This window comes from Sciurus vulgaris (assembly GCF_902686455.1).
Source record: "Sciurus vulgaris genome assembly, chromosome: 7".
NCBI lineage: Eukaryota > Metazoa > Chordata > Mammalia > Rodentia > Sciuridae > Sciurus > Sciurus vulgaris.
In genome coordinates this window covers 65,365,202-65,379,766 of record NC_136467.1, presented here as the reverse complement: position 1 = coordinate 65,379,766, position 14,565 = coordinate 65,365,202, and the positions used below count along the sequence as shown (strand labels likewise).

The window sequence follows — 14,565 nt, the reverse complement described above, 5'->3', positions numbered from 1 at the left end:
GTCTAAATTTCTACTTAATTTCCTTTTAGGAAGAAAAAAATGTACATTGGAAGATGTCAATTTCTGTCTTTCTTTTTCCTTTATTTATTTATTTATTTATTTATTTATTTATTTTTTGGTTCATGTGTATGTGTTGGGGGCCAGTTTACTGGGGATTGAACCCAGGAACTTTTTATGATAGGAACTTGCTAAGTTCTAAGGCTGGCCTTGAATTTGGGATTCTCTTGCCTCAGCCTCTCAAATCACTGGAATTACAGGCATTTACTGCTGTGCCCAGTCTGCATTTCTTTTTCAATGACTTATAAATTACATTATACACAAAGAATTATCAAAGTGTATCTGAAAAGAACAAGTAAAGATTACACCAGCAGTCTCCAACCTAAGTTGAATTGTACTCTGTACCCATTTCTCAGGAGGTTATGAAGGTATTCCCTTAGAACTGAGGAGAGATACCAAGGGAGCAGTGTGTCACAGAGTGGCAGCTGATCCCTGCCCCACTCTTCTTATTTGCTAACAGCTAGAGTCCTGAATTTAATAGGTGCGCATGAACTATTTGCAGGGTAGAATATTCTCCAAAGGGCAGGAATTTGTGTTTATTTTGTACTCTGTTCACTGATTTATCTTCAATATCTAGAACAATGCCTAGCACACGGTAGAGACTAAAGTAATGAATGAGTGAATTAACAGTTAAAGATCTAAAAACTGGTAAGATCAAAAAGTAATAGAAAAATAAACAAATTACATGATCAGATAGTTTGAAAGAAAGCAAATATAAATGGTTCTTAAACATATGAAAAGATATTTAACCTCAGAGGTAATAAATGGATTTTAACAAAATTGATATGAAATACAATTTCTAACCCATTAAGTTTCAAAAATAATGAGATTTATCATCATACTCTGTGGGTGAGTTTTGACAATACACACACATTCATACACTGCCAATGAGAATATAAACCAGTACAAACCCTCTAGAGGGAAATGTGGCAAAATTACAAATGTCTGATCTCTTTGGCCAACCACCTCTTTCAGGAAATTCATTCCACAGGTACACTTGCATACAGGTAAAATGACTTATGATTTAGTTATTCCCTCAATTAATTTTTAGAATTACAAAAAAGACTGGAAACAACTAAGTGCCTATTAATTATGGACTAGTTAATAAACTGAAGTACATATATACTATGCATTATTTACTGTTGTAGGAAAGAATGAGGAAGGTCTCTTTGTACTTCACCATATCCTATATATACTACTTAGTGAAACAAATAAGGTACAAAACAATGTGAATAGTATGCTTATTTTTGTGAATAACAAAAATAAAAATATATTTGTATTTGTATTCACACAAAGAAACTCTGAAAAGACACAGAGACCTGAAAAAAATGGTTTCTTTGGGGAAAGGATGGGTCCTGAGCACATGGAGAATAGGGTATGTGCAAGGCCACATTATGTACTTTATAGGTTACCGACCTATGTGATTATTTCATCATCAAATAATTATATTTTAAAAAATAAAGAGGATGAATCACAAAAACGATAGAGAGAAAGGAGCTGTTGTGCAAATTAATGATGTAAATAGCATTGTAAAGAGAATTCAAGAACTCCTTAAAGCAACACTTACTTTTATATCAAGATGCATGTTATAAAAGCATCCACCTAACATTAAAGGTAACCTCCTAAAGATATACTCTAAAGCATCACTCCATAGGCCTATTTTGAGTTGTTCATGGTAATTAAAAGCAGTAACATGATGCCTGTTTGAAAATATTTTAGGATCGTATTTTCTACCAATTTCTCAGATTGGCCCACATCCCTATTAGTTCAAATTATTCTTTTCATTTGTGATAAATTCTGTGTTATGCAAATATCACAATCTATGAATATTATTATGTGAGGTGTTAAGACAGAAAACATGCATTAAATCTTCATGAGTGTGATGTCTCTTTCCCAAAGGAAATTCAGGACAATTTTCAAAATTAAATTTGTCCAAATTACTTAAGATAATACTTCCAATGGAAAAAAGATCCCAAAATCTTTCAGAAATATAATTTAGGTCACTGAAACTGAGATTTACCTTACTTCAGCTGGGGGACTTGGAGAATATGGATTTGCAGAACAAGCCAGAATTCGGATGACTGCTCCAGGATGGTAGGTTTCCAGAACATGAACAGCTGTAGGATATACCTGTTGTTCAAAAGTAAGTTCCACATAGTCCTGGCTCTGAAAATTAGGTGGCGTCCTCTTGAATGGCAAGGAAGCACTAGGACACTGATCCCACCACGTTCCATAAGTTCGAAACACAGCAGTCTGAGTAAAGTCACCAGAACTTGGGAATACATTTGGTACACCTGCCAAATTCCACATGGTATAGGACATACTATTCTCACTTCCATAATGGGAACTGAAATCCACTACTTCTTTGGCATATTGAACCACCTCTGCATTGAGAGGGGAAGTCCGGGTGTTTGATTCTATAGTTCTATGGCTGTTCATCATTTCTCCTCTTGTAGCTGTCCTGGCTCGGCGCCGAAGGCACATATAATAAAACATAGTCAGAACTGTTAACATGGGAAAGACTGGTGACATCTAGATGTGAATTATGAAGCTTCAAAAGGTCAGGTGTCCTCAGTAAGACGAAAGAACTCTTTGAAGGATGTTCTAAAAAATGAATGGCTTGGTGAAGTAAAATAATTTAAATAAGCAGAAAAATGCATGGAGAAGTTAGCAGGCTTTACCCCAATGAAGTTTCCCAGAATGAAACTTTAAAAAGTTTTAAACTATAAATGCAAACCTCTGGTATAAATAATTTATCTAATCTATTTCTAAGAAACTTAAATATTGTAAATGTATCTTATGCTAAATGGAAAGCAAAACTGATGTTATAAGGCAATGGAAGATGTATAATCTAAAAGTTCAATTTTATATAAAATTATAATCACCATTCAAGAAATACCAAGTCCTGGAACTTTAAAAATTAAAATTATTTATAATATGTGGCATACCACTAAAATACAGTTATTAATTCAAAACAATCTTAGGCATTGCCATAATTTCACATTTTAACAAAGTATTCCTTATTGCTAATTATTATTCTCTTATTCTCTTCCAAACATGCTTAGTACAGATTTCACATTATGGGAATATAGTTTTTGGAGCTGACAGTTAATTCAGACCAACTAAATTAACTGCCTTACACATCACAGATCACCAGACAGTGTTTAATTTATAACTCTTAGCATTATTTGTTAGAGCAGTCCTTGGCTGTCTAGCATCTGGTTTGTTGCCAGCTACTCTTAGAAATCACTCACCCCAGATAGAATGGTCACAGGATACACATGGGAAATGTAGAAGTTGGCACTCATCCATGTGGCCTGAAATCTGCATGCTGCTTTCAGGTACTAATGCTAAAATGTGACATTCTTTTACCTGTAAGATAAGAGTTTTAGAAAATATTTTTATTTCCAAATCAGGAAGTCAAATATCCCAAAAAAGATTATTACTCTAAGTAAGCAGTTACTTACTAAGACACAAGAATTTCAAATCAAACAGAGTATATTTTTCTAAATTCTGTGGACAATTTGGAATTAATATCATTTTTTTTACATTTACAATAATGAACCTATCTATATAGAGATTGCAAACTCATAGTTTTGCTTCAAACTATGCTAGCTGACATATTTTACGAGGGCCAAACGATGTTTTTAAAAATTTGGTCTAATTTAGCCCAGTGTGGTGGCACATGCCTGTAATCCCAGCAACTCAGGAGGCTGAGGCAGAAAGATCCCAAATTTGAGGCCAACTGGCAACCTGATGAGATTCTCAGATAACTTAGCAAGATCCTGTCTTAAAATAAAAAATGAAAAATACTGGTGATGTAGTTTAGGGTAAAAAGCATTCCTGGATTTAATCCCCAGTTAAAAAAAAAAAAAAGTTTAGTTTATAACCTTTAAAGGCCAGTAGTCTGCCTAAGACCACTCTAGTTCCCAGGCAGCTCTACTTATGATTTATAACACACACCTGGCTCATGTTTCTCACTGAGTAGGCAACCTATTATCAATATAAATAAGAAAATCAAACACTTATTCTGGTACTTGTGAAGTCTTTAATTCCTCCAAAGTAAAAGAAGATTAATATGCCAATTTAATAGAGCATTGTGTTAGCCTTCCAAAACTTTAGCACCAAGACTGAAAAACATTACTTTCATTAAATGTCCCTCCTCATTCCACTGTCATGTATAATCAATTAGAACAAATAATAAATAAATAAATAAATATGTCCCTCCCACTCAAAAAATCAATGGGTTTTTCTGACATACAAGATAGAATCTAAATTCCTTTTTTGGTGTTTCAAGGCTCTCCTCAAGCTGTACAGACCTCTTTTTATCTAACCCAGAAAATCCAGTCAAGTTCTAACCACCCTTCATGTTTTACTGTAAGTTTCAACTGTTCTACTATTTTTTCCCAATCATTTTATTCCACATTAGTAGGCTTACTCTATGGCACCAAAAGGCACTTAGTTCCACTAAGGTCTACATTAGACGTAAGTTTCTTGAAGGAAGAAATCCAGTTAAAGATCTTCATTTCTTAATGTTCTCAGTACGTAGGGGACACAAAATGTTTGACACTGTTGATAGCACAGTGATGAACAAACAAAAAACATTATGAGTCTAAAATAACTTAAAATTATGCAATAGTATCACTGTGTCTTTCAATTCCAACAAGGTCTAAACACTGGGATGGTTGACAAAATATAATCTATGAAACAGTACATAAAGGGCTGAGCTTCAAATATGTGCAAAAAAACACAAAACTGTGATAAACAAAGAGGAACATCAAAGAGATGAAACTAACATGACTCACAGAATCAGTTACTGACCATAATGGTTATGAGGGGACTTTCTAACACCCATGCAGGGAACTTATTTCCAGACATAGGTCAAGTATGAAGTCAAAACTCAGAAAAGATCACCCTAAAACCAGGACTATGAAGACACAGTTTACTGGGGGAAGCTCAAGTAGGTATGGCATCAAATGAGGAAATGGAGAAGTCACCATGTGAAATCAGAACACTATTAGGCATGTGCAAGCATAGTACGGGCCTAAATTCACACTACCTTCATAGTTTAAAATCCCACCCCATCCCCAACCTAAAAAAAGAAAAAGTAGTTTCAAACTGGTAGAACTTTAGGACCCGTTAGGCACAAATGTGAAATCTCTATGCAGAGATGTTTCTGCACAGCACAAACCAAACCCTTACCAAAGATTCATCACAGTAAATGATTATAGAACAATATGAAAATTAACCACAATGAGGGTCACTCAGTAGACTCAACAAACATTTCATGAACAAGAAGTACATTAGAACAACTAGAACAAAACTTATTTTGAAGAAGAGTAACAAAGCATTTATTAAAATACAGTCATGTGCCACACATTGCTGTTTTGGTCAACCTGGACATCCTCAAGGAATTGACTGTATGACCTTTGGACATCCCTTTCACTCCACAACTAAACTCCTTTCAATTTCCTTTAAAAGCCTGTGTTTATCAGTGAAACAGTTTTATAAAATCATAGGACTATCTGCAAAATAAGATATCATCCTTCATGTGAACTTTCACAATCATTCCTGACAAAAATATTGAGACAAATTTGTCAAATTTTGGTCGACATACCAAGTCATAAACTTTATAACTGTTTCTTGGTGAGGTTATTCAAAGATTACTGAATATCAAAATCAGCAAGACTGTCACATGGGAAAAATTACTATTTGTTTTTATCTTTTTATTTAAAAAAATGTTTTTGTAGTGCTAGGAATCAAACCTAGGGTCTCATGCATGCTAGGCAAGCACCCTATCACTGAGCTACATTCCAGTCTTGGCAATACTATTTTAAAACTATGTTAAAATTCAGTAAAATTTTCATGGAAGCAATATATGTATAAAGTGAACTATAAACTACACACATATACTAAATAGTCAAGCTTCTTCAGTACAGAAATGTAAAGTGAATGATTTGTTTTTTTTCCCAACCCTGAATAATAATAATCTTTATTTTTTGTGAAATAAAGCTAAAAATGATAAAAGAAATTTCTGAAAGAAAAAGTAGTGTACAGTACACTAAAAAGGTATTCTTTATTCTTTTTTCATCAATGCTACTCAGGTAGTAGAGAAGTTAAATCCTGTTTTTGAAAATAAACAAGGCACAGAAACAAAAAAGAGAAATTATGCAAACCCTCTAACACCATTCATCAATTCTAAATTCCTTTTCATTCTACTAAGATGACATATAAAAACGTTCCAGAGGTCAGGAAAAACACACGGAGAAAAAAGGGTAGCTTCCTCTACTTTTCTCTGGGAAATGAAGCTGAAAAGGTAATAGAGTCATTGTCTCAGGACTCACATGGGTAGCAATGACCAAAGCAGAAGTCCAAATTGTCCATGTACTGTCTGGACTTTTGCCAAGACATAGAAACAATTTGTGATAAGTGATGAATATCCCAGTGGGCAATGAACCAAGTGCAAAAGATACAATAATTCTATTTTATGAGGAGAATGGTATTCAAAGACAAAATTATTTTTCCCTTATGGGGCAAATAAATAAATATTAGTCTGGAACACTAAGTTTTCCAAAAGAATGATTATAAAATATATGTTTTGGGAGTAATTCTCTTTTCTAGTTCACTCAAAAAGCTAATTTAATTTAAGAAACTCTTATGACACATAAAAGTACTATTTTCCAGGTAATCAAGAAGGCTTAATTCAGTCACTTACCAACAATGAATATAAGCTAAGAAATTCTCCATGACACACTGAACTTTTATACTAGCATAATCAAGGAATATGAAACAACAGCCATTTTAACTTGTATCTTGAGACTTTCTTATTCCTTGGGAAACAACTGGCTTTATATGACACAGTTTTATTATGATACAACTTTATTTTCAACCACATCTTTTGTATTATAAGATGCTTAACGAAGTTAAATAATACAATTACAGAGAAAGCAATAACAGTGGAAAAGAGAAATTAAGAGGTATAGACAAGGGAGAACATATGTTTACTACTGAGATTTGAAGTGAGTTGGGGAGTCGATGAGGCGGAGAGAAGCAGGATGGCAGGAACTGCAGAGAAGACGGCTTGTGCTTTGACAAAGGGAAAAGGAGTAAGGAAGAGGACTTTTCATGAAATAAACAAAAAAGAGGCAATAGAATGATCTAGAGCTAGAACAACACAAAGACCAGGTTGACTCTGTGACGAAAGAACCTGGAAAACAAGCTTAAAACTCAAAGGAAGATTCTCAATTCACATTAAAGTGAAAAGATATGGAAAAAGATGAAAATGGCAGGCAACACAGCACAGACACATACCGAAGCGATCAAAACACAAAGTTTACTTGTGAAATAGTTCACAGAGACATGTCAATGAAGTGATAGAAAAAAGGTGAATTTAGAGAGCTTTGTAGCACAGCACTAAATTGCAATGGAATATACAATATGGTAATAAATCAAGAAAAAAGTACAAACCTTAATGCTTATCATTTCTGAATCCTACTGAAATTTGTCAAGAGACTCTATCCTACAGAAAGAACTTTTCTGGATAAATCTAGAAATCAATACAGGTAAATGAAGGAATATGTCAATCAAAAGAGCAAAATTATATGTGAATCTGAAGTAGCACTCAGAAACTACATTTTAATTTGATCTAACCATCAGGTCAGCTCTCTCCTGACCTGCCCCCATTAGGCTTCTGTAGAAAATAATAACACGTATTCATACCCCTTTCTGCCTCTCTGGTAACTTGTTCGAAGCTTCCTTCCTGGTTCTTTTCTCCTCTTTCTTCTCAAATGTACAGAGATACCATTTAAGGAAGGCTGTCTCTTTGATAATATGAATTACAAAAAGATATGCACCTATCTTCTCTCTTTCCCCTTCACTTCACATCTGACAACCTTTGCTGTAGACCCAAAAACTTCCACCATGCCCTCAACAGCACTTGTGCTTTGATGGCTCATCAGTATTGAGTCTTCCAACAAAGCTAGATGGAATTCCCTCCCTCCTCCTCTGCTTTGGCACTCTCTCACCCAACCTTCAAGGTCAAGTTCAAAATTTATGTACCACTCATCTTTCATTTGCACTACATATCACACATTATCTGCTATTTCTTATCTGCTGAGATATTTTTCTTCCCCAACAGACTATGCATTCCTCAAGTTTGATGAACATACCTTAATTATAACTACACACTTAAGGCCTGAAGCATGCCAATTTAGGCTCAATAACCATTTCTTGTTCTACAAAATTGGCAGAGTAGATGGCATGAAAGAATTAAAATAAATACGTTTAAAATAAACACAGAATTGAAACCAGTGACTCTACAAGTAAGATACATGTGAAAAAAAGTTCCCTATCTTGATAGGGGATAAAAAGGATGAAAGTGGATAATAAAAACTGAAACACAATGGTTAAGATTCAAATGTGTGAACTTCTTTGAAGCCATCCAAGAAGGAATGGTATACATATTGAAATTTTACTGTTCAAAGAAAATATTAAAAAGTAGTAACTTCCATTCATACAAAGGAGCCCCTGAATACATAAAAGAGGCTTGACTCTGGCCACAAAGAAACTCTGATTGAAATTAAATAAAGATTCATGAAAGAGATGATTGGAGAGGGAAAAGAAAGCTATTTTCTCAAATATGATGATTTTTTAAAAATTCCAAATCTATGTTAAGACCATAGGTTGATTATAGAGAACTGGAAAAACTATGGCTAAAAAAGAAGTCCTTAAAAAAGGAGATAACCTAAGAGCTAAGAGAAAAGACAGACTGAGAGAGGCAAGGGCAAAAAGGTTTAATATTGTTCTAGTATTAGACATGCTGTGGGGGAGCACATGCTGAGTGTTAGCAAAAGTATCACTTTGCCTTTATCACAATAACTTACATTCCAAATGTACTATATGCTTAAAACTAACACATTGAGAAAATAACAGTGCAGTACAGAAATTACTGGGGACAGCATCTTAAGATTTTATGTACCTCTCTTTTCCTCTAATTCTTCTTCAGTTAAAATATTTGTATTATGATTAGTGTTTTAATCAACAAGGCTTGCTATGGTTTGGATAAGTGTCCCCAACAACCCAGGTGTTTAAAGGCTTGGTTGCAGCCTATGGTACTACTGGTAGGTAGCAGAATCTTTAAGAGATGGGGCCTACCGGGAGGCAGTGAGGTCACTTGGAGGGCCTTGAAGCAGATACAGCCCCTTTCTCTTTTTGCTCCCTGGCTTCCATGATGTGAATAGGCCTCCTCTGCCACACATTCCTGCCATGATGGACTGTGCTACAATAGTGCCCAGTGACCATGGCTTGAAACCTCCAAAACCATGAGCCAAAATAAAGTCTTCCTCAGGTTAAGTTGCAGGTCCAAAGTTATAGTTCTGGAATGTTAACTGACACAAGGCCCCAATACAGAATAAACAGGTGGAGTTTCTAACTGAAACAAGTAGGGCAACATGGAGACGAAACATTCCTAACCAGCTTCAAAGTTTCTTGAAATTCCAAGTATCTGAAGGTAGAAGAAGAAAGCAGGGGAACCAACTTAGGATAAAATTCCTAAGAGCAGAGGGAAAAATTTTAAAACACAGGCAAACAATACTTCTCTCTTTTCAGGGATCGAGGTAGCCTTCAAAAATATAAGGAAGTGACACAAAAAATCTGGAACAGAGTAACTTCTTCAGAAATTTATTCTGTGTTGATGAACAATGGCAAGGACTAAGCAAGAAATGTGTACAAAGACAGACTAGAAATGATTTATCAGAAAACAAAGTCAGGATTTAGAATCCATTTAAACTAGAAATAGGCAACAGAAAGTATGGCAGAGATCATTCTCTCTCCTCTCTTTCCTAGAATTTCTTTAACAAGCATATTTAAAACTTCTGAAATATTTCATCATCAATCTTTAGTGGCAAGGAAAGCAGAAAAAGAATTAGAGAAAACAATGATTGAAAGAAAAAACAAAGCAAGCAGATTGTAGGATTAGAGGAATGGTGATTTTCCTGACAATAGATCTGGAAACACTCTTCCCACCCAGGTACTATCTAACACAGTGGCAAGGAAGGATATGCTTCTAATTACAAGGTGTCTTAGATACATATACTATTATGCTATATTAACTATATTTTACCCTTTCTTCATTTTTTCAAAATAAGTAAGGATAAACCATTGGAATGAAGAGACTGGTGAATTCAAGAGAACCTTGAAACTTTCACAAACCCATACCATATGTTTTTCTACAATATTTTAAATGAGTCATATCTGTTGAAGAGGAAAAATACCTCCAACTGTTAAAATCATACTAATTATGAGACTCTGCTTTAGCCAAATACTAACTATACATTTGTATACACATTTTTGTATACTGAAACACTTTACCTAACAAAAATACAGAGGATTTACAGTTATCCAACCTAACAAAAACTCAAACACAATATTTTAAGTCTGTCATGGGTAGCCATTATAGCTAAAAGAGTAATTACCTAAAATGGTGTAATATTGTTAAACTTACTTCAGGATATAATTGCATTCCAAAAAAAACCAAAAAATCCCATACATTTCAAGAGCACAGTTTGATGAGTTCTGACAAAAACATACAACCTAAAGATTTATATCTAGTAACAGCTCCCAGGTACCATATTAAAAGAAAGAATATACTATGAGAAAATACTAATAATTTGCCAAGTCAATAATAGTCACAATATGTAAAGAGCTATTACAAATCAATAAAAAATAAATTCAACGGAAAAATAAGCAAAGGATATGACTGTGCAAGAACAAAAACATAAATGGCCAATAAACGTATACAGATATTCAACCTCATCATTAAGCAAAGAAATGCAAGTGACCATTTCATCTTGATAATAACTGTTCTATGAGATAATACTTTACAGGTATATCAGTTTCTGCATGTCTTAATATGGGCACTGATCATCTTTATTTCAAACTATCTTTTCAACAGCACTTATATAGCAAACAGCCTTGGGATATAAAAAGAGGTCTCCCTTTACAAAAGTGGGCAAGTTTACTATACAGAAAAATGATCTCTCCCTCCAAGGCAAAAATCAGGCATGTTTACTTGTACCCCACTTGAAACACTCAGATTCTCTAAACTCAGGAGGAAACCTGCTGTATATGCTAGTGTCATCTGGCCTTTGTCATGTCACCCTGTAGAAACTGGGGCCCCAGGGCTCAGCACAAGATGATACTCTCTGGCTACCGTTACTGCTGTGCTTTTTGTCTCTGACCCAGGAGACTCATGTCTTCTTGCCAGCACACTCTTAGCTTGCAAGTTGTATACTGTTGCAGACTTTGGACCATTCTTGGCAAGGATATGATGGCAAAAGAGCATTCTTACAAACTGTACAAGTCTACCTTACCAACCTTTTTGAAGGGACCTATGACAGAATCTCTGAGAATTTAAAATGTATATATAGCCTTTGACCCAACAATTTAAGTGCTTGCACTAAAGAAAATAAATATGCAAACATATACTATAGTTCTCTCACCTAAGGAAATAAGTTTCAAGATCCCAGTGAATGACTGAAACCACAGATAGCAAGGAATACTCACACATACTTGTTCTCCTCATATCTATCTATCCATCTATATATAGATATATATATAGATAGATGGATAGATAGATAGATAGATAGATATGATAAATTTTGACCTTTTCACTTAAAGGAAGCACTTGATACCTTCTCTTTGGCATATGTGAATTCCAAGCATCACTACTACCGAGCTTTGAAACCATGTGTAAATAAGGGTTATTTGAACGCAAGTATGGCAAAAGTATGCAGCTGATCTAATAATCATGATCTACCAAGTGACTAACAAGTAGATGGTGGATACAGCAAGGATGTGTTGGACAAAGGTATGATTCATGGAGTAAGAAAGCATAAGAGTTCATCATGCTACTCAGAATAGTGCACAATTTAAAACTTATGAATTGTTTAGTTCTAGAATTTTCCATTTAATATTTTCTGACTGTGGGTATAGGCAACTGAAATGAATAGAAAGTAAAACTGAAGATAAGGAGAGACTACTGCACATACAAAATGATCCTGTAATTTTGTTTATATTATAAACACAATATAAACTTATGGTAGTCTAAATATCAACAGAGGACTGGGTCAATAAATTTGGGGTTATTCCTACAATTAAATACCAAAAATACTTTTTTAAAGACAAGATAATGCTGAGCCAGGCATGGTGGCATATGCCTATAATCCCAGCTACTCAGGAAGTTAAGGCAGGAGAATCACACGTTTGAGGCCAACCTGGGCAAGCTAGCAAGACCCTGTCTGAAAATAAAATTTTAAAAAAGGGCTGCGAGTATAGCTCAGATGTAGCGTATTCCTCAGTTTAATCTATAGTACCACAAAAAAGGACAATATGTTATATGAACTGACACAAAAAGATGGTCAACTATAACTAAGTAAAGTTGCAGAAAATTACATAGAGTAGACCGACATTTATGAAACCAATATAGATTATACTCATGCTTTTAAATCTGTAAGAATAAATTATTAAACAGTGATGACTTTCGTGGAATATGATTACTGGCAGGTGGGCACACAACACGCCCACTTTTTCCTTTGGCTATTTATGTACTGCTTGATTTTTAAAAAGAACATATACATTTATGTTATAACCTAATAGAGTTCTTAAGTATCTGTTAATAAGAAACACTTGAAAATGTATTATATTTGGGATAGCCAGTTGAGATGGTAAGATACAAATGGACATAAGGCTGAGGGATCACATCTATCACCTACAGATACTGAAAACAGGTACAGCATGTCCTGTTTTGTAGCTGAAGAAGACTCACACTATAGGTAATATCGCAAAATACAAAGTCAAAAGATTTGCACATTTTGAATCAGGTTGTCTCTCTTATGTACAACTCTAAGGAGCAACTTGACATAGTGAATGCTGAGTGAACAACAAAAGGGATTTATTTAACAATCATTACTAAAATTCAACTGATTTTGGTAAAGGCAAATCAAAAATATTAATTTCAAGCATAGGCAAGAAACTAAGGGGGGCATAAGATGTAAAGAAAGTGACTTAAATTGTCCCAACTAAAGGAGTTCATTCCCAAAATATTTATGAATGTGTGCAAGGTACATTGTTCAAATTACTAGACATTAGAACATATTGCAAAATTAGAGTAACAAGAGTAGTGTGGCATCATCACAGAAAGTCAGAATCTCTGAACAGTTCAGAAAGAGTTCCAAGAATATACAGGAGTTATTGTCCTCAATATAGATAGTACTTATCAAAAGGGAAAAATAGAATTCAACAAATGATGTTGGCCACTGGTTAACAACAAAAAATGTGTAGCCTTGCTTTCTACCTTACATATGAATAAAACCATCAACAGTAGAAGAAAAAAGATGCGGATATTTATATAAATTCAGATAACAAATGGCCTAAGAGGACACCAAAGGTAAATCCATGAAGTTAAATGGCAATTGTCCACTAAACCAAAATTATGAGGGTAAGACAACGAGACTAACACAGAAAAGAGAGAAGGGGCAGTTTTTGCCAGCTGACCGTACATGGAAATAAAAGATAATCTGTTATTAACATTCTTTTACTGTATCATGGTTAACCACCTCACACTGAGCTGACCTCTCTGATTTTCAAGTCTGTAACAGAAGAAAGGATATGAAAATGCAGGGTTCAAAAAAGCCAAACTTCAGGACAGCAGTTGAAAAATAAAAGTTGGTACTTGAAAGTATGATATGAATCCAATTCAATGACAACTTTGAGAGTGACTACTAGGGGGTGATGTACACTGTCACTAGAAAGAAAACTTTACTTTCCCCAAGAACTCAATATCTGATAAAGGACTATAGGTGCGAGGAGGTAACTGGAAAAGGCCCCTGGTATTCAATCAACGGGTATAATATGTAGTACAAGAGAAGCATGAGGTGAGTTTGAAGAGAAAAATGTACCCATATTCTGAATTTAAGAAACTGAGGAATGCACGCAGAAAGCAGAAAAGTCAGCTTGTGTCTTCAAACAGATACAAGCAAAAAACCTACACCTGAGTGAGACCTCCAGGGTGCAAAGCCAGACACAGTATCAACTATTAATACAACTACCCGACCACAAGTTTATATCATCTTAACTTCTTTCCAATTAATTGGGGGGGGGGGGGGGGGGGGGCTTTGTGGCAATGAGCTTTTGGGAAACCAAGGAAATACAAAACTACCCATACTGCAATCATGTTGACAAGGACAAGTGGATGGTCATCATCACATTCTAGGGACACACCTAAACACAGAAAGGATGTTGCAATCAGGTATCTTGTGGCAAAACTGAAGAAAGGAATGGGCTGAGTGGGCAGAAACCATTAGATGATAGAGGGAAACAACGCCAGCAGGTACTCCAGCAACAAGTTTTCGTCCGCAGGCAGGTGGCTCAGGCGCGGCGGCCAGGTCGGCAAGGATCCCTAAGTGTCAACAACCCAGCGCAATGCTACGACTCACGCCCTGCAGGGACACT

At 35.1% G+C, this 14,565-nt stretch overlaps 1 protein-coding gene across 1 annotated transcript in view; it reads right to left on the bottom strand.

The window, feature by feature from the left end:
- FBXL4 (F-box and leucine rich repeat protein 4) overlaps positions 1-14,565 on the bottom strand; it is a 75,462-nt gene that overhangs the window by 60,539 nt on the left and 358 nt on the right. The window contains exons 2-3 of the mRNA XM_079148659.1: positions 3,312-3,429; positions 2,078-2,661 (exon numbers count right to left, since the gene is read on the bottom strand). Coding sequence (XP_079004785.1) covers positions 2,078-2,589 — 512 coding nt within the window. The 5' untranslated portion in view covers positions 2,590-2,661; positions 3,312-3,429. The remainder of the gene's footprint in view (positions 1-2,077; positions 2,662-3,311; positions 3,430-14,565) is intronic.